The sequence below is a fragment of the Rutidosis leptorrhynchoides genome, chromosome 2 (genome assembly GCF_046630445.1).
Source record: "Rutidosis leptorrhynchoides isolate AG116_Rl617_1_P2 chromosome 2, CSIRO_AGI_Rlap_v1, whole genome shotgun sequence".
NCBI classification, from domain to species: domain Eukaryota; kingdom Viridiplantae; phylum Streptophyta; class Magnoliopsida; order Asterales; family Asteraceae; genus Rutidosis; species Rutidosis leptorrhynchoides.
This window is the reverse complement of record NC_092334.1, coordinates 131,387,090-131,406,213: the sequence shown is the minus strand read 5'-3', so window position 1 is coordinate 131,406,213 and position 19,124 is coordinate 131,387,090. Positions and strand designations below refer to the sequence as shown.

Sequence of the window (19,124 nt, the reverse complement as noted above, 5' to 3'; positions counted from 1 at the left end):
TTGGCTGTTGCTGAATCTTTTGTTGTCTCTCAAACCATTGAACGTAAAATGAAAAGAAAAATGGAGAGACATCAGAAGAGACAGCAGGAATTAGATGATGCTTTTAATGCTAAGTTTGGGGCCTATGCTACTGTAAAAAGACTTAAAATTGAGTGTAGACGAACCCTCACTCCTGATAAGCGTGAAATTGATGATGATCTGATCAGCATTGAAGAATATAAAAGGGCTACCTTAAAAAGAAATGTTAAGTTCATGATCAAGTATGATAAAAAGAAAGCCAAGCTGTATGCTGAGCGAGCAGATAGAATAAAGAAGATGACTCCTGAAGATATGAAAGACTATTTAGCTTCTACTGAGTCAGGAGGAGTTAGAGCTGATGTATTTATGAAATGGCTAGATGTAATGTTAGAAACCAGCTCATCTTCTCGACCAGTATCGTCTACTCAGCCAACTACACAACAACAGCCAGCAGATGTTGATGTTCAGGGAGAGCATCTTGCTATTGTTCCCTATCTGCCACCACAAGAACCAGTATCAACACAAAAACCATCAGCTGAACCCAAGCCAATTGACAAACAAAGGGTGAAATCTGCTCCTAGGGACAACCAGCCCCTAAGGAAAGGACCCCTATTTGAGGCAGCTGATGAAGATACTGTGGCAGTTGTGCCAGCTGATACTAATCAGTCAGCTGGTACTGAAGACACAGCAAGGAGTGATGTGAATGAAGACCCAGCCAGTAGTGTGCTGCTGGGTGAAACAAGTGTTGAAGACCCAGCAAAGGTGGATGTGATGGGTGCTAATCAAGATGATGATACGGTTAATCCTGCTGACTTTACAGTCTGGGGTAGAAGAGATCACTTATTTATTCAATCACCTATCTCTCCCCGGACCCTCACTTATTTTAACAGAGCACCGAATAATCGTGTTAATAAATTTCCAGTGAGTTCATCTGGCATAGGTGAATCAATCATGTATCCTCCATCTTCCCCAAAACGTCATGGTAAACACAGATCTTGGGAAGATGATTCAGTTGCCCGTGGTGAGCCAGATCTATTTAGAATGAATCCAGATGAAAGAGAGGCTTACAGGCTGGAGATCACTGTACCATAATTGCTTGAGCAAAGACAAGCAGCTATTAATGAAAGGATACGCGCCTTTCAAAAAAAAAAAAAAAAAAATGAAAGGATACGCCAAGTTAGATTGCTGCATCATCCTCTTGATCAGCCATTCTACATCACTGCCTTGACTTATGACATTGAAATCGGTGTATACTTAAATAACAATGGTCAAAGGCTCTCTACTGATGAGGAGAAAGCTCAATTTCAAGAGGTTCGTCAGCTGGGTATGGATCTAAGGCAGTATCGTGCTGCCCTTAGAACTGAAGATGGTAGAAAGATGATTGAAATAGCAAAGTCCCTGAAAATTACTGCCGATGATTATCTGTTGGGCTTAGAAGCTGAAAGGCAAAGAAGGGAGGCTGCTGATGCTGAACTCGCTGAGAGGTTAAGGCTTCAGGATGTAGAAGACAAATTGGCTGCTGATAGAAAGCAAGAGGCTGAGTCCCTCAAATTAGCTAAAGCCATTGTCAAGGAACAGGATAAGGCCCTTGATGAACTAGAAGCTGCTGAGAAAGCACCTGCTATCAAGGTTACAAAATTCGCTATTCGGGGATTAATCGGTCGGGACTTTGGAAGGATTAATCAGTAATTCGGAAATTAATCAGAGTTTAATCGGATTGTACTTTATACATGTAAATATTAAATTTTAAATATCATATGTGTAAATATAGAAAAAAAACCATAAACATAAACATAAACTTTAAGATAATTGTTTAAAATTGTTTATTTTGTTCAAAAACTATATAGTTCAAGCTTAAATTCATGTTAAAATGTTGACCAATTTTGACTTTGACCGACTTTGATTACTAAATTCGATTTTGACCCATGAATTTACGTTAACCTATTAATTAAACGGATTTTAGAAAAACGGAACGGATTGCTCTTAAAAATGATTAATCGGAGATTAATCAGCGAGTAATCGGGTTTTTTACAACACTGCCTGCTATTGCTCCTATAGAAACTACCCGAACCATAGAACTATCTGATCATTATTATAGGAGCAGGTATGATGATGTGATGAACAGAAGATCAAATCTCACTAAAATCATCAAAGTGCACAGAGGCTCAAAAAGAGCTTTCAATGTCAGCAGGAAGAATAATGTTCAAGAAAGGATAGATTATGATGAGTTACGATCCTTAGGATTCAGTGAATGGATGGAGATATTGGAGTACTTCATTGGTAAAGCTGAAAGTGGTATTAAAAAGACATTGAAGCCAGAACTCCAAGAACTCTTCAACAAAGCTACAAAATTTGGGAATGCACCAGTAGTAAACGTAGAAGAAGTACTTTCTCAAAAACCTAAAGGAAAGAAATCTACTGGTGAAGGCCCACAAAGAAGAGATCCCATCATTCTACCTCCTCATATCCCTGTATTTGATCCTACTGATATACCTATCCTATTTCCTGAAGCCTAAAAAATCAAACAAGAGGAGCTATCTGAAGAGGAATTAGATAAAGATAAAGATAGATAGCCCTCTAGTGCTCAAATTGTATCTTTTGTTTATTTCATTTTTCATTATGATGTTCTTGTAATTACTATATGTACTCTGCTGTAATGAAAGTGAAATGAGTTTATCTTCAAAATCATATCAAATTATAAGATATAGATAACTCAGCAAAAGATCCCAAAAATAAACTTAAAAGAGACAACTTTACTGCTCATTTTTCATTAGGTCCCTCTGTGCTAGCTTTAGTGTTTTCTCTATATGTCATAGGTTTTGTCATCATCAAATAGGGGGAGATTGTTGAGTCCCCAAAATAATTAAGGATTTAATTATGACAAAACTGTAATTTATTTGCACTAAAATGTTATGTGCAGCCAGCACAAGTTTGTTTATGTATAGACAGCAGATATTGCTGTATCTAGTGTAGTTTGCTGCTCAGTCTACCAGCACAAGGTAGACAGTGTTCTTCAATCAGCACAGGATGTGTACTCAGCAGTTCAAGAATATCAAGTGTCTCAGCAATGAAGAACTAGCACAGCTGGAATGTAGCTTACTATACAAGACAGATATGCTCCATTATAAGCATAGTAGTTTTCCGAGTGGTCTACATCAATTGTACTATTCAATAGAAGTCAAAGATAAAGTTGAACAGAAAAGGACACGCGTCAGCGGCTGACAAATGACCTTACAAGACCGCGTGTGAATGCAGAAGTTTAGCGCATGTGCAGACATTGGTTATACTTTGTCAATACCTAGGGAACACAACATTCTATTTGTTTAATCAAATAGGGGTGCCAAACCGAATTGGGGTGTTCCTGCAAATAGCTACCAAAGAGAAAAGAGGAGAGCATGCTCTCTGATGCAGTTGTCCCCACAAGTACAGACATCCTATGTACCAGTGGACAATAGAACCATTACACGATTAATAGGACTACTATAAATTGTTGTATCCACTATTGTAACAACTAGTGGTGTGGGTTTATTTATTTAGAGTCAAAAACGTGTAATAGCTTTTAGTTTACCTCTTAACTATATTCTAGGTAATCTGTATCAACCAATTATCATTCTGTCAAGGATAGTTGTGATTCTTTATGATTCAATCAATAAAGAATAACCGTTGAAAATTACCTAGACTCTATTTAATTTACATGCTTGAATACTAATCGTGTTTAACTGTTAAGTTAATTAAAAGAAATTGTATTCACCCCCCCTACAATACTCATGTTGTTCTCAAGGGACCAACAATACTATTAGTAAAAATGATAATAAAGATAATAATACTTAATACTTAATAATATTAATAATAATAAATGATACTTAATACTTGTATTAGTAATAATAATAATAATAATAATAATAATAGTTATAACACTAATAATAATAACAATAACAATAATAATATTAATAATAATAATAATAATAATAATAATAATAATAATAATAATAATACTTTTACTAAATGATATTTATAAAAATAATATATATATATATATATATATATATATATATATATATATATATATATATATATATATATATATATATATATTTTACAATAATGATAACAACAATAATATCAATGATGTTAATAATATATAATAATAATAATAATAATAATAATAATAATAGTAGTAGTAGTAGTAGTAGTAGTAGTAGTGGTAGTAGTGGTAGTAGTGGTAGTAGTAGTAGTAGTAGTGGTAGTAGTAGTAGTAGTAGTAAAAATAATGAGTGTTCTACCTTTAAAAGCTTTTCCAAAAAGAATATGACACAGACCGGACTCGAACCCGCGACCTCTCGTTAACCACACACATACTCCAAACCATTAAACCGCTTGTTAGATTTCTCTTTTAAGTTATGCATGACTTCTTTAAATCCGTTTTTCTGTTTTCTTCATCTATCTTAATATCTTCGGCCCAATTTAGAAAACTGAACCAAGCCCAATTAACAATTACTCGGCCCAACACTTAGCATGGTGCAGTTATTTGATGAAAAAGAAAAAAAATAAACTGTAATAGCCAAGATTCGAACTCAAGACCAATCGTTAAACACCCACACACCTAAACCGCTCCTCCGTTTCCTCTTTTCTATTTTAATACGCAACCTAAATCCTATAAACCATTTCCTGTGTACATCTCCTTCTTCAACAATAAGTCGACATCATTCATCATCTTGTTTCTTTCCTAATTCATTATCATCGTCGCTGTTACATCACAGAAGCCTCATCTTCGATCATTTAATCATCACCAAATAATCATCATGTCTTCTTCCTTTGTCATCATCATTATCTTCGTTAAACATCATCATCGTTATCAGTCATCATCATCTTCCTTTCATCACATTTATCGTAGAACATCACCATCATCATTGTTAACTTAAATAGAAACAAATAACGAGTATAGCAGCAAGATTAAACAGTAGTTGTAGCAACTCAGGATGGTGGTGGAGGTCTGTGGGTTGAACAGGAACAGTCGTACAGCTGCAACCACTACGCAGATCGCGTATTCCTTCGACCCTTTACACGTTTCGTGTAATTTTGTGATATTTATTACTGTAGCAGAAGTGCATTTTGATTTTCAAATATAGAACATGATGATATAGTAATTTGCAAGTGATTATTCGATGATAGGGTTGTAAAACGGATAAGATGATGACCCGAAAACAGAAGAAAAACAATAGAAGTTACAAGGATCGTAGTGATGGTTTTGGGTTATTCTTCGATGGGTTTGTGGTGTATTTGGTGGTTGAAAGATCATGGTGATGGAGATGGGCGTGAAGTTGCAGGTGACTCACGATGGTGGTTAAGGGTGGTGGAAAGTTGTGACTCTCGGTGATTGGATACTAGTGTGGGTGGCAGTGGAGGTTGTAATGGTTGGTTTTCATCAATAGTTTACGACCAACAGAAAATCGAAGTGTTGGTTCTCGGTTGTAAACATCAACAACATGTGACAATTCTGGTGATGGTTTTAGGGCTGCTCGAGTAATAGAAATAGAAAACATGTGTTGTCCAGTTAGAGGTGGGTTTTTTTTTGTGGTTTTGATGTTAGCAAGTTCATGGGTTCATGAAGGTGTTGGTTGGATTCATGAAATAAACAAGAATAGTTGCAACAGCTCGTGATTTGTCATGGGTTAGGTGATGGTGACGGTGAAGGTGGTGCCAAGGTAGTAGTTCTCGCTGTGATTATTGCCGAAAGTGATTGAGTGGTGGTGGTTCGGAGGAAGGTGATAAGGTGTGGAGATTGAAGTTCGATTATGTTAGCAAGGAAGTAATGTGTTGGATGATTGAAATCACTAACTTGATCATATATAATACAGATATCTATGATTTATAATAATATAATTCAAATAATAATTAATTATAATAATATAATAATTAATAATAGTAATTTAATAATAATAAAAGAACATGTGATAAACTCATAGCAGCCATCACTACTTTAATCTACCGACAGTTTATCCCGGATGGCTATATCGTACTCTGTTGATAAATTAGTGACGGATAAAAGTATTCAGAAAAATTCCATATTTTTAAATTAAGTATATTTATTTATTTTGGTCATTATGGTATAAAATTCGAGCATTAATTATTAAATAAAAATTATATTATTTATTCACTCCCAACTCTAAATAAAATATAAAAAAATTTAAAACTCAATAAATAGTTCCTAAATATATTTTTAATAAGCCTATACTTTATATAACTCATTTTCGAATCACCGTTTATTTTAAAACCACATAAGTTCCTTTTTAACTCGTTTATTATCAATCGAGTTACAATTTAGCATTACCGTCGTTTACTAAATAACTTCGAAATCACAAAATATATATTCTATATATTTTATTTATATATATGTATTTTAAATAATAATTTTTATAATATCATACTTTTATTTTATTTTACTTAATTAATTTTAATATCAACAACATATAATATTTCAAATTATATTTTCAATTATTATTTATATCTATATATATGTATATACACACACATATCTATTTACAAATAGTTGTTCGTGAATCGTCGGACACGGTCAAAGGTAATTGATTACATGAATATAGTTCCAAAATTTTGAGACTCAATATTACAGACTTTGCTTATCGTGTCGAATTCATATAAAGATTAAGTTTAAATTTGGTCGGAAATTTCTGGGTCGTCACATACTAAGAACCGATTTTAAAAGAGTTGACCGCCCCCATACGACATCGATCGTGCCTTCCATTCAGATAACCTCTTCATGAATTTCTCTAGTACCGATTTCCAGGCACTCTGCTTGCTCATATTATCCCCAATTGGCATGTCTAGATACGTAAATGGAAGCAGCCCAGCACTACATCTCATCCTAGAAGCAAGATTATCAACATCGGGTTGGGCAACCCCCACTCCCATTAAGCTGCTTTTATTCATATTTATTTTAAGCCCCAAAACTTTCTCGAAACACTCAAGAGTTTTTCGAACATTTGACACGTTCCTCTTACTCCACTTACCAAAGAATATAGTATCATCTGCAAATTGTAAGTGCGAGATGCCAACTTTGTTCGAACCTACTTCTACCCCCAAGATCAGACCCTTTCGAACCGTTATTTTCGTTAATATATTCAACCCTTCGCCCACAATGATAAAGAGATAGGGTGAGAGAGGATCACCCTGGCGGATACCTTTTTGCAACGAGAATTCCTTGGTATGAGACCCATTAACCAGAACCGAAATATAAGCCGAACGAAAACAAGTCTCAATGACTCCAAACTCGGTTCTAAATAATTCAAAGGTCTGAATCAACTTGGTTCACTATTGAATTTTGAACTATTCAAGAAAATAAACCTTAACATTTAGAACGTTGAATCATTTAATAATAGCTAATCAAACGCACAATTAATTTGATTCTTTGTGTCATCCTAAACTTCATGACAGTTCTTTAATCTTGAAGCAAAATTAGAACATCACGACAATTATATGGAAAAATACTTGCCTATGTATGTGAAAATTCACTTCCAAATTCTACATATTTTCAAGAACAATGACATAATCGTCTAATATAAACACAAGTTAAAACCATAAAAATATTTTATTGCTTGTTATGTTGAATCCTTGGTACGAGTGTTGTAAAAAACTCGATTACTCGCTGATTAATCATTTTTAAGAGCAATTCGTTTCGATTTCCAAAAATCCGTTTAATTAAACGGTTAACGTCAATTGATGGGTCAAAATCGAATTTGGTAATTAAAGTATGTCAAAGTAAAAAATGATTAACATTTTAACGTGAATTTAAGCTAAACTTTATAGTTTTTGAACAAAATGAATAATTTTAGACAATTATGTTAAAATTTAATTTGATATTATGATTTTTTTTTATTTATACATATAATTTTTAAAATTGAATATTTAAATGTATAAAGTACAATCCGATTAATCCTCAACTAATTCCCGAATTATCGATTAATTTAATTTTGCAACCTTGCTTGGTACCATGTAAATATTATTATCTCAACTAATTCCCGAATTATCGATTAATTTAATTTTGCAACCTTGCTTGGTACCATGTAAATATTATTAGTGTTATAATAATAATAATAATATAGATATGGATAGTCAATTTTGGTGTATACATATAGTCAATTTTGGTACACAAAGTATGTATTTTTATATTGAGATTTTAGGCTATAAATACTCATGAATGCAAGCATTAAAATTGCACCATTTCTCACACTTACAAAGTGTTTCTTTCTTTCTCTCCATTATCATCTTTGTTCTTACACTTCATTATTAGTATTCTAAATCAAGAATCAAACCACTAAAGGTAGTTATAAGCCTACTGAATTATAACATCAAGAATCAAACCACTAAAGGTAGTTATAAGCCTACTGAATTATAACACGTTATCAGCACGATAATCTTAATACTAAATATGGTTGGCTCTGCCACCAAAATGATATATGGTCGGTTATACCACCAAAATGATATATGATCGGTTATACCACCAAAATGATATATGGTCGGTTATACCACCAGAATGATATAGGTCGGTTATACCACCTGAAAAAATATATGGTCGACACTGTCGCCAAATTTTCATTTATGTTTACTAATATTTATATTTTTGTTATATAACATTTATTTATGATTGCTTACACATGGTCGACACTGTCACCTACTTATCATTTATGTTATATTAAATTTATGTTTAATGTTTATATACTTATGAATATAAATTGACTCTAATTTATCATGATGTTTGTTTTAATTTTTGATAATAGAAAATGTCGAATCTGGAAAAGCTTAAATTTACTCCTTTAGAATCAACTGGAAACAACTACATGCCATGGGTTATAAAAGTAAAAATGCATCTTAAATCAATGGGCATTCTTGAAACCATAAATGAAAACAACACTTGTTCTGAAAAAGAACAAGCTACGGCATGTTGCTTTATTCATCAACATATTGATGAATGCTTACAAAATAATTATGTGACTGTAGAAGATCCCCATGTTTTATGGGAAGGTCTCAAAAGCAGATTCAATAATCAAAGAGAAATTTTACTTCCAGCTGCAATGGAACAATGGAGAACATTAAGGTTCCAAGACTTTAAGAAAGTAAATGAATACAGCTCAGCTCTGTATAATACATGTTCACAACTTAAATTCTGTGGACATGAAATTAGTGATGCAGACATGATGGAGAAAACTTTCTCCACAATGAATGCTGCAAACATCACAGTACAAAGAAATTTGAGAATGCTAAAGTTCAAAACATATCCTGAACTTAATTCATATCTCTTAGTTGCAGAGCAAAATGATGAGCTATTAATGAAAAATCAGCAATCCCGTCCTACTGGTACACTTGCAATCCCTGAAGCAAATACTGCAAATAATTATAAACAGGGACAAGGACGCGGGCAAGGTCGTGGTTATAATAACCATCACCATCATCATGCCAAAAGCCATAACTATGGTAGAAACCATCCTTATGGTAATGGTAATGGGCGTGGACGTGGTCGTGGTCGTGGCCGTGGTGGTCAAAGAAATAGTAATCCACGAAAATATAAATATCAACCACAAAACAAGCCCATTAAACAAGATGTTGAAGAAAATTCTTCTAAAAATTCTGAAGAATCTTGCTACAGATGTGGTAGAATGGGCCACTGGGCTAATACTTGCCGAACATCTAAACATCTTGTTAAGATGTATCAGGATTCGCTGAAAGGTAAAGAAAAGGAAGTAAATTTTGTGGATAATATTGATCCAACAGTCACTGAGAAACCATCTGATTTATATGAAGATTTCTTGAATGTTTAAGTTGTGTGTCTTTTGAAAAATAAACGATTTAATATCGTCTGTCTTTGTCATTATGTTTGCTAAATGTTTCAGTACTATCTATTTGCGTTTAAAATATTGTGTAATATTAATGTACTCACTATTTATTTCTTATATATGAAGTTCAATATGAATTTTGCTGGAATACAACATCAATCAAGTGGTGGAGATCTCTGTATAGCAGACAGTGGAACTACACACACTATACTTAAATCCGAGAAATATTTTATTGATCTAAAACCAACGGAAGGAACTATACATACAATATCAGGACCTGCTAACTTGATAAAAGGGATAGGAAAGGCAAATTTCATACTACCAAATGGTACAAAATTTTTAATAAATGATGCCTTATTTTCTCCCAAGTCAAGCAGAAATTTATTGAGTTTCTCCGACATATACCTTAACGGGTATGATTATCAGTCAGTGACAACAGAAAATGAGAAATATTTAAGTATCACTGACAAGAGTCATGTGGTTGAAAAACTGCCAAGACTTAGTTCTGGATTACATTATACACATATAAATGTACCAGAAATACATATGGTAGTTAACGAAAAATATATTGATCCTGGTGTATTCAGTTTATGGCATAACAGATTAGGCCATCCAGGATCAACAATGATGAAAAGGATTATTGAATGTACTCATGGACATCCACTAAAGGATAGAAAAATCCATCATGATACAATGGTTCCATGTACATCTTGCTCTCTTGGAAAATTGATAACTAGACCCTCACCACTTAAGGTTGAGAAAGAATCACCAATGTTTCTTGAAAGAATTCAAGGTGATATATGTGGACCAATTCATCCACCATGTGGACCATTTAGATATTTCATGGTTCTAATAGACGCATCTAGCAGATGGTCTCATGTTTGTCTGTTATCAAGCCGTAATGTGGCATTTGCAAAATTTCTTGCCCAAATTATTAAATTGAGAGCTCATTTTCCTGATTACACCATTAAAAGGGTGAGACTTGATAATGCTGGTGAATTTACATCTCAAGCATTTAATGACTATTGCATGTCTATAGGAATTGTTGTTGAACATTCTGTTGCTCATGTGCATACACAAAATGGTTTAGCCGAGTCATTGATTAAACGTTTACAGTTAATCGCTAGACCATTGATAATGAGAACAAAACTCCCTGTATCTATATGGGGTCATGCAATTTTACATGCTGCTGCATTGATTCGCATCAGACCAAGTGCAAATCATAAATATTCCCCCCTACAACTTGCTTTTGGTCAAGAGCCAAATATTTCCCATCTTAGAACATTTGGTTGTGCAGTGTATGTTCCAATTGCGACACCACAACGTACAAAAATGGGTCCTCAAAGGAGGTTGGGAATATATGTTGGATATGAAACATCTTCAATATTAAGGTATATTGAACCTATGACAGGTGACGTTTTTACAGCACGTTTTGCTGATTGTCATTTTAATGAAACATTGTTCCCTAGATTAGGGGGAGAAATGAAAAATAAAGAAAATGATGTTTCATGGTGTGAACCTCAATTAAAGTATCTTGATCCTCGCACAAAAGAATGCGAGACAGAAGTTCAAAAGATAATGCATATACAAGAACTTGCAAATCAATTGCCTGATGCATTTACAGATACAAAAACGGTGACAAAATCATATATACCAGCAGTAAATACTCCAGCTCGAATTGAAATTCCAAAAGCTGGCAATAACGTCACTCATGAATCTTTGCCACGTCAGAAACGTGGAAGACCAATCGGTTCAAAGGATAAAAATCCTCGAAAAAGAAAATCAGCTGATAATGAAGTAAAAGAAAGTGTTCAAGAAGAACCACAAATCAGTACTCCTACTGCAGAGGAGATTGATGATGTCAATACAGAAATTGCAATCAATTATGCATATTCAAAAATATTATGGAACCGAAATGAAATGAAAAATCTTGATGAGAAATTTTCATTTAATGTTGCATATGACATCATGAATAATGATGATGATCCAGAACCAACATCTATGGTTGAATGTCAAAATAGACATGATTGGGCTCAATGGAAAGAAGCAATACGAGCTGAATTAGAATCACTCAATAAAAGAAAAGTTTTCGGATCCATCATTCTCACTCCTAAAGATGTGAAACCTGTAGGATACAGATGGATTTTTGTCCGAAAAAGAAATGAGAAAAATGAAGTTACAAGGTATAAAGCTAGACTTGTAGCTCAAGGTTTTTCTCAAAGACCGGGAATTGATTATGAAGAAACTTATTCTCCTGTTATGGATGCAATTACTTTTAGGTACTTAATCAGTCTGGCAGTTTCTAAAAATTTAGAAATGCATCTCATGGATGTTGTGACTGCTTATCTATATGGATCACTTGATAGTGATATATATATGAAGATACCTGAAGGATTTAAGGTACCAGAAGCATCAAATGCAAAACCCAAAGAAATGTATTCGATTAAATTACAAAGATCTTTATATGGGTTAAAACAATCGGGACGTATGTGGTATAACCGATTAAGTGATTACTTGATAAGCAAAGGGTATACAAATAATCTTACTTGCCCTTGTGTTTTCATTAAGAAAACAACATCCGGATATGTGATCATAGCTGTTTATGTTGATGATCTTAACATCATAGGTACAAATAAAGAGATCCATGAAGCCATTCAACTTCTAAAGAAAGAATTTGAAATGAAAGATCTCGGAAAAACCAAGTATTGCCTTGGTTTACAAATTGAGCATATGCCTAATGGTTTACTTGTACATCAAACAACATATACTGAAAAGATTTTGAAACGTTTCAATATGGACAAGGCAAAACCATTAAGTACTCCTATGGTTGTTAGATCACTCAATGTTGAAGCTGATCCATTTCGTCCATGTGAAGATCAAGAAGACATTCTTGGACCAGAAGTACCATATCTTAGTGCAATTGGAGCTCTTATGTATCTTACAAATTGTACAAGACCTGACATTTCTTTTGCAGTTAATTTGTTGGCAAGGTTCAGCTCTGCTCCTACCAAAAGACACTGGAATGGGATCAAACACATATTTCGATACCTTCGAGGAACTACTGATTTAGGATTATTTTATTCTAACGAATCAAAACAAGATTTGGTTGGTTATGCAGATGCAGGTTATTTATCTGATCCACATAAAGCTAAATCTCAAACTGGATATGTATTCCTAAATGGAGGTACTGCAATATCATGGCGTTCTCAAAAACAAACACTTGTTGCTACATCGTCAAATCATGCCGAAGTGATTGCATTACATGAAGCTACTCGAGAATGTTTTTGGTTGAGATCAATGACACAACTCATTACTGATTCTTGTGGACTAGAACGCGATAAAAGTCCAACAACTATCTATGAAGATAATGCAGCTTGCATAGCACAGATGAAAGAAGGGTATATCAAAAGTGACCGAACAAAACACATACCACCTAGATTCTTCTCATACACTCAAAATCTCATTAAGGACAACCAGATTGAAATGAGATATGTGCAATCTAGCAAAAACTCTGCTGATCTTTTCACGAAAGCACTTCCAACTGCTATTTTCAGAACACACGTTCATAACATTGGCATGAGACATGTTCAAAAGATGTAACAGCTGAAGCGATGTCTACTTGAGGGGGAGTCAACTCCATGCTGCACTCTTTTTCCCTTAGCTAAAGTTTTTTCCCACTGGGTTTTCTTTAGCAAGGTTTTTAACGAGGCAGTAATTTATAGTTGATCTTCAACAAAATAAAATTGCTATCCAAGGGGGAGTGTTATAATAATAATAATAATATAGATATGGATAGTCAATTTTGGTGTATACATATAGTCAATTTTGGTACACAAAGTATGTATTTTTATATTGAGATTTTAGGCTATAAATACTCATGAATGCAAGCATTAAAATTGCACCATTTCTCACACTTACAAAGTGTTTCTTTCTTTCTCTCCATTATCATCTTTGTTCTTACACTTCATTATTAGTATTCTAAATCAAGAATCAAACCACTAAAGGTAGTTATAAGCCTACTGAATTATAACATCAAGAATCAAACCACTAAAGGTAGTTATAAGCCTACTGAATTATAACAATTAGATTGATTATAAAAACCGTAACATTGCATACATAAAGATTAATAATTGGAAATGCGGGGGATCGAACCCCGTGCCTCTCGCATGCAAAGCGAGCGCTCTACCATTTGAGCTACATCCCCAATTTGCTTAAAAGTCCTTACCTTTATTTTATAAGCTATACGTTATCATTAATACATTGACATCCTTTGAATATGTATCCGGATCGCACAATCATACCATACTACTAACTACCGATCGGCATGGACAACCACGACGGCGTTAGCACTCTCCGTACCCGATCAAAATTCGCACCCGATTGGACCGTACAAGAATCCTTAATTTTAGTCAACGAAGTATCGGCTGTTGAATCCGACTGCCGTGACACGCTCGCTTCATTTCAGAAATGGAAAATAATCGTTGAAAATTGCAACGCGTTGGGCGTGAATCGAAACCTAAATCAGTGTCGAAGAAAATGGGATTCTTTATTATCTGATTTTAAGAAAATTAAACAATCAGGTTCTAAAAAGGCGAGCTTTAATTCTGACTTGTATAAGGTTATTGAATGGTATGTTAGAGATTTTGAAGGTGGGTGTGATACGGATCCAGATACTGAATCAGATGCGGGTCCGGGTATGGACGTGGATATGGACCCGGATCCTGTACTTGCTTCTATTGTAAAATCCGGTATGTAATGTAATTTCTATTATTTCCAACTCTTTATGTTTAGTATATTGCTTTAATTGGTAATGAAATGGAGATTTTGAAATGGAATTAGGGTTCATTTTTAGTTAATAAAAAGTTTGAAATGATTTTGCTTTAATCTGGAAATAGGCTGGTGAAGAAATTTGTAATTCTATAGAGCTTAAACGAGGTTTTAAATTATTATAGATGTAACTAAATGATCCCAGCTTGTTGTGTATATAATCGTTCATCCCCACATTTCGAAATGTACCTCGTTTGTTGACTTTATGATCAAGTTAACTATTGATTATCGTCTCTAGATCACAATTAAGTGATTGGTGTTTTGTAGGTGTTTCTTTCTTATTGCTTATACTTATACATATGCATAACAGTAGACCAACATTAGTATTTGATGTTTTCAATTAAATTGTTGCAATTTTCCTAGGTTTGTATAGTGTATGGGCCGCAGAGGCGGACCTATTAACGGTCAACCGGGGTCGGTCGTCCCCGACGACCCAAATTTTTTTCAGTGTGTTTATAAATTTTTTAGTTTTTTTTTTCGAACAGCTTAGAATTTATTACGAGCCCCTAACAAGACGCTAGGGAGCGAAAAATACAAAGATTACACTGGCCTTTGTAGCCACAAATTCCAACTAATGTTTTTACGACCTCTATTACAATACCAATAATAAGAAGTTTCATGAATAAAGTCAAAGAGCCCACTTTTCCGAATATGAGAAGGCCCGAAATTAATATTATTCCTTAGTTTCCATATCGTCCAAAGAGAAGTCGCAATAATAACCAAGATTTTCTTCCTTGTGTCATTATCAGCTTGCAAATCATCTAACCAGGAACTTTGTTCTTGCCACGAAACAAAGTGAGGAGTGGAACGATCCAAGTCTAGCCATGAATCAATGCGCCTCCAAACATCCAATGCCACCGGACATTCAAAGAAAACATGTGATGCGGATTCAATCCCATATTGACAAAGCACACAACCAACTTGTTCGATCTCCAATCCTCTTTGCGAGAGCTTGAGCCTTGTAGGTAACCTGTCTAAATTGAGTCTCCACAAGAAAAGGTTAATTTTGCAAGGAATACATACGTACCATTTAGTAGCACTTGTGGCCGTTGGGAGTATTGAATCATCAATAAATTTCCGAGTGTGATTAACTGAAAACGTGTCAGCTCCATCCAATCTCCATGCCCATGCATCGTCTTGAGTTGAAAGACTGATACTACCAATTTCCAAAAACATAACTTCCAAACTCTGAACAATTCGAGTACCAATATCAGAACGATTCCATTGCCAAAACCATGAATTGTTTACCCAACGATCTGATATGTTGCATTGAGGATTGCTTTCGAGATGGTATAGAAGAGGGAATCTGTTGGCTAACGGTCCACTTCCACACCAAGCATCAAGCCAAAATTTATACTAGTACCATTACCAATTTTGTGTTGCAATGTGGCATGAGGAATTATATTTTTCTCCTGAGCAGTAGCATAAAACTTGATGATATTTGCCCACATACATTTTTTGACTCGGTTTTAAATCCACCAAGCCCGTATTCATACCATGAATTGACTTGACAATAATTGCCCACTTCGAGTTTGGTTGCGTTACAATTCTCCATATCCATTTGAACGTGAGCCATGTTAAAGGCACGCAAGCTACCTATTCCCGCACCTCCTTTGTCTAACGAAGCTAATGTCAAGTTCCAACTCACCCAATGCATTTTTTTGGAATCCCCCGACGAGCCCCAAAAAAGTTTGCTCTAACCGATTTGAGCTCCTTTATCACGGCTTCCGGGCACTTGAATAATGATAAATAATATATGCCCAAACTTCCCAATACCGATTTCACAAGGGTAAGCCGTCCACCTATAGAGATCATGCAAGCTTTCCAATCCGAAAGTTTCTTCTTAAATTTATCGATAATTGGTTTCCAACTACCTATAAGATTCATGTTCGATCCTATGGGTAAACCAAGGTATTGGAATGCCAGACAACCCTTCGAACAACCTGCATCTGCCACTAGAGAGTCAATCTCTGAATCTGGAACACCCAAGCCAAAGACCTGTGACTTAACCACATTTATTTTTAAGCCGGATTGCAAGTGGAACGAGTCTAAAATCTGTAGGATGTTATCGAAGCTTTGCCTGTGCCACTCAGTCACTACTACCTCATCGTCGGCATAGAATAAATGGGACACTGGGACTTCATCAACGCCTACACGAGCCACTTTAATATCCCGAGCATCAACTCTCTGTTCGATGTTCAAATGCAAGCCTTCCATGATAATTAAAAATAAAAATGGGCTTAAAGGGTCACCCTGACGCAAGCCTCGTTTTAGAACAAATTCAGAAGTGGGGCTCCCGTTAATGATCACAGAAGTTCTCGCAGCTGTGAGACACATGGTGATCCAATCCCGCCAAATCTGACTGAATCCCATCTTTGACATCATGGCATCCAAGAAATCCCAACAGACGGAATCGTAAGCCTTTTCAAAATCAATCTTGAATATTAACAACTTCTGATTCTTTTTCTTGTACCATTCCACAGTTTCGGATAGAATTAACGGACCATCCATAATCTGTCGACCCGAGGTAAATGCCGATTGTTCCTCACTGATTAATTTGTTAATCACTTTCGCCAACCGGTTTGTCAATATTTTAGTGATGATCTTGTATTCAACACTAATTAGGTAAATCGGCCGGAAGTCTTTAATAATCCTGGGATTTGAAACCTTTGGAATGAGAGAAATTGAGAGAAATAAAAGCGGATGAAGATCCTTTGGGAAGCTTCCGTGACCTGAAAGCAGTCAAAATAGAATCGCATAAATCAGTTTTAACATAATCCCAATATTTTCCAATAAACCCGAAAGTGAATCCATCTGGTCCGAGTGCTTTAGAGCTCCCACAACTCCAAACTGCCACTCTTATCTCTTCCGTTGTGACTTCGGTATCCAAACTTTCGGTCAGCCTCATTAGTAATAATCAGCGGATCAGGAACCATTAAAGGTCGAGTACGAGAGACAGCATCAAATTTGCTCTTGTAAAAGTCAGAAAAGCTTTTTTGACATTAGAGGGATCATCAATCCATATACCATCTACCGACACCCCTTTAATAGTGTGATTGTTCCGGTGTTGTTTCAACAAACTGTGAAAGTATTTGGAGTTCTCGTCCCCCTCTACGTTCCATTTAACGCGAGCTTTTTGTAAAATATCCATGTCCTCGATTTTAGACATAGTCTCGAGTTCATGAAACAAATTGCATCTTTCCTCCACCTGAGCTTCTGTTGCGACCTGTTGATCAATCAGAATGTCAATAGCCGCTAGTTTGTCCACCACATCCTTCTTCCTGTTACCATTATTGAATGTCCTCTCTTTGTTCCAGGTTTTAATTTTTTATTTGAGGAATTTTAACTTGTCATGGAACGTGCCCGAATTACCCCAATTATCGACTGCCTCTTGCACCACGTTTTTGAACGTTTAGTGTATTTATATGTTAAAAGTCGGCATATTGCCACCGTTTACTTTTATTTTCAAACTTTTAACATTTTGCACATGTGGAAAAAAGTTCATGGATCCGCTACTCATGGGCTGGTCACATAACAGATCATTAAGGATGGTTATATTTAGATGTTGGGTTTCGTAGAGCCTAAACACCTATATTTCCTCTTATGTGTAGTAAATTATATTACTAATGAAAAAATCAAGTATGATTACAATAATTATCATGTTACAATAGCTATAATCGAGTCTGTATGAGAAAGATTACATATGCTTTGAGCAACTTTTGATCCATTCTACCCATTTCCATTCTAGCTAATTTTTATGATGTTACCAAAAATGACCCGTTAGAGATTTATGTTGCAAAAACATGTTTTTTTCTTATCATACATTTTACGGTTGTACCTTCAATTCCTCGTAAAGATAAAAGCTCTAAATCAAATTATTGTTTATTTCGATAACAGCAGGTGCAAAGAAGAAACGATCGAAGACAATAAATCAAAAACACACCGTAGAAGACACTACAAAGCAAAAAAGACAAATCAAAATCGAAGAGTTTAAAGCAGAGGAATGCAGTTCAGAACCAACTAACAACATCATGAATGGAAACATGAGGCCTGAAGAAAGCACTCGAGAGGAGCAAGAACGAACGATGGCTGAGAAATTAAGAGAAAACGCAGAACTAATTGAAGCTATAGTGAAAGAGGATTCAATGAATAGTGAGGCTACCATTGATTTAACTCGACTTAATGGTGATAAGATTATCGCTTGCCTCGGTAATCTTGTAGTTGCCCTTGATCAGCTTTCTCATTTTGTTCAGTAATTTATGTTGTGAGTGAGTGTATCATGTGCTTCATGAAAAGTTGTCTTTAGGTTTTGCAAGTGAATAGTTGGTTTAACCATCCAAGGTTGTAATATCTCAAGAACTTGAATTTGTAAGTTACCACTCCTTGTGCTGTAATAAGCTAGCAATAAAACTAAATCCTATCTCATTTATA

The 19,124-nt window shown here is 35.0% G+C and overlaps 1 protein-coding gene and 1 non-coding gene across 4 annotated transcripts; one reads left to right on the top strand and one right to left on the bottom strand.

The window, feature by feature from the left end:
* Positions 1–13,997: 13,997 nt before the first annotated feature.
* Positions 13,998–14,070, bottom strand: TRNAA-UGC (transfer RNA alanine (anticodon UGC)). Its single transcript has one exon. It is a non-coding gene; the product is annotated as a tRNA-Ala (tRNA).
* A 118-nt stretch (positions 14,071–14,188) lies between these two features.
* Positions 14,189–19,108, top strand: LOC139891410 (uncharacterized). Of its 3 annotated transcripts, none has more exons than XM_071874380.1 (2): positions 14,189–14,614; positions 18,594–19,108. In XM_071874380.1, exons 1-2 carry the CDS (start codon positions 14,191–14,193, stop codon positions 18,947–18,949), a joined length of 780 nt encoding a protein of 259 aa, XP_071730481.1. In that variant the 5' UTR covers positions 14,189–14,190; the 3' UTR covers positions 18,950–19,108. The 3 variants fall into 3 exon arrangements, 2 of the variants coding, with proteins under 2 accessions (XP_071730481.1, XP_071730480.1); XM_071874379.1 differs by having other exon boundaries at positions 18,591–19,108; XR_011773642.1 differs by lacking the exon at positions 14,189–14,614 and adding an exon at positions 15,534–15,658 and having other exon boundaries at positions 18,591–18,723.
* Positions 19,109–19,124: the final 16 nt, after the last annotated feature.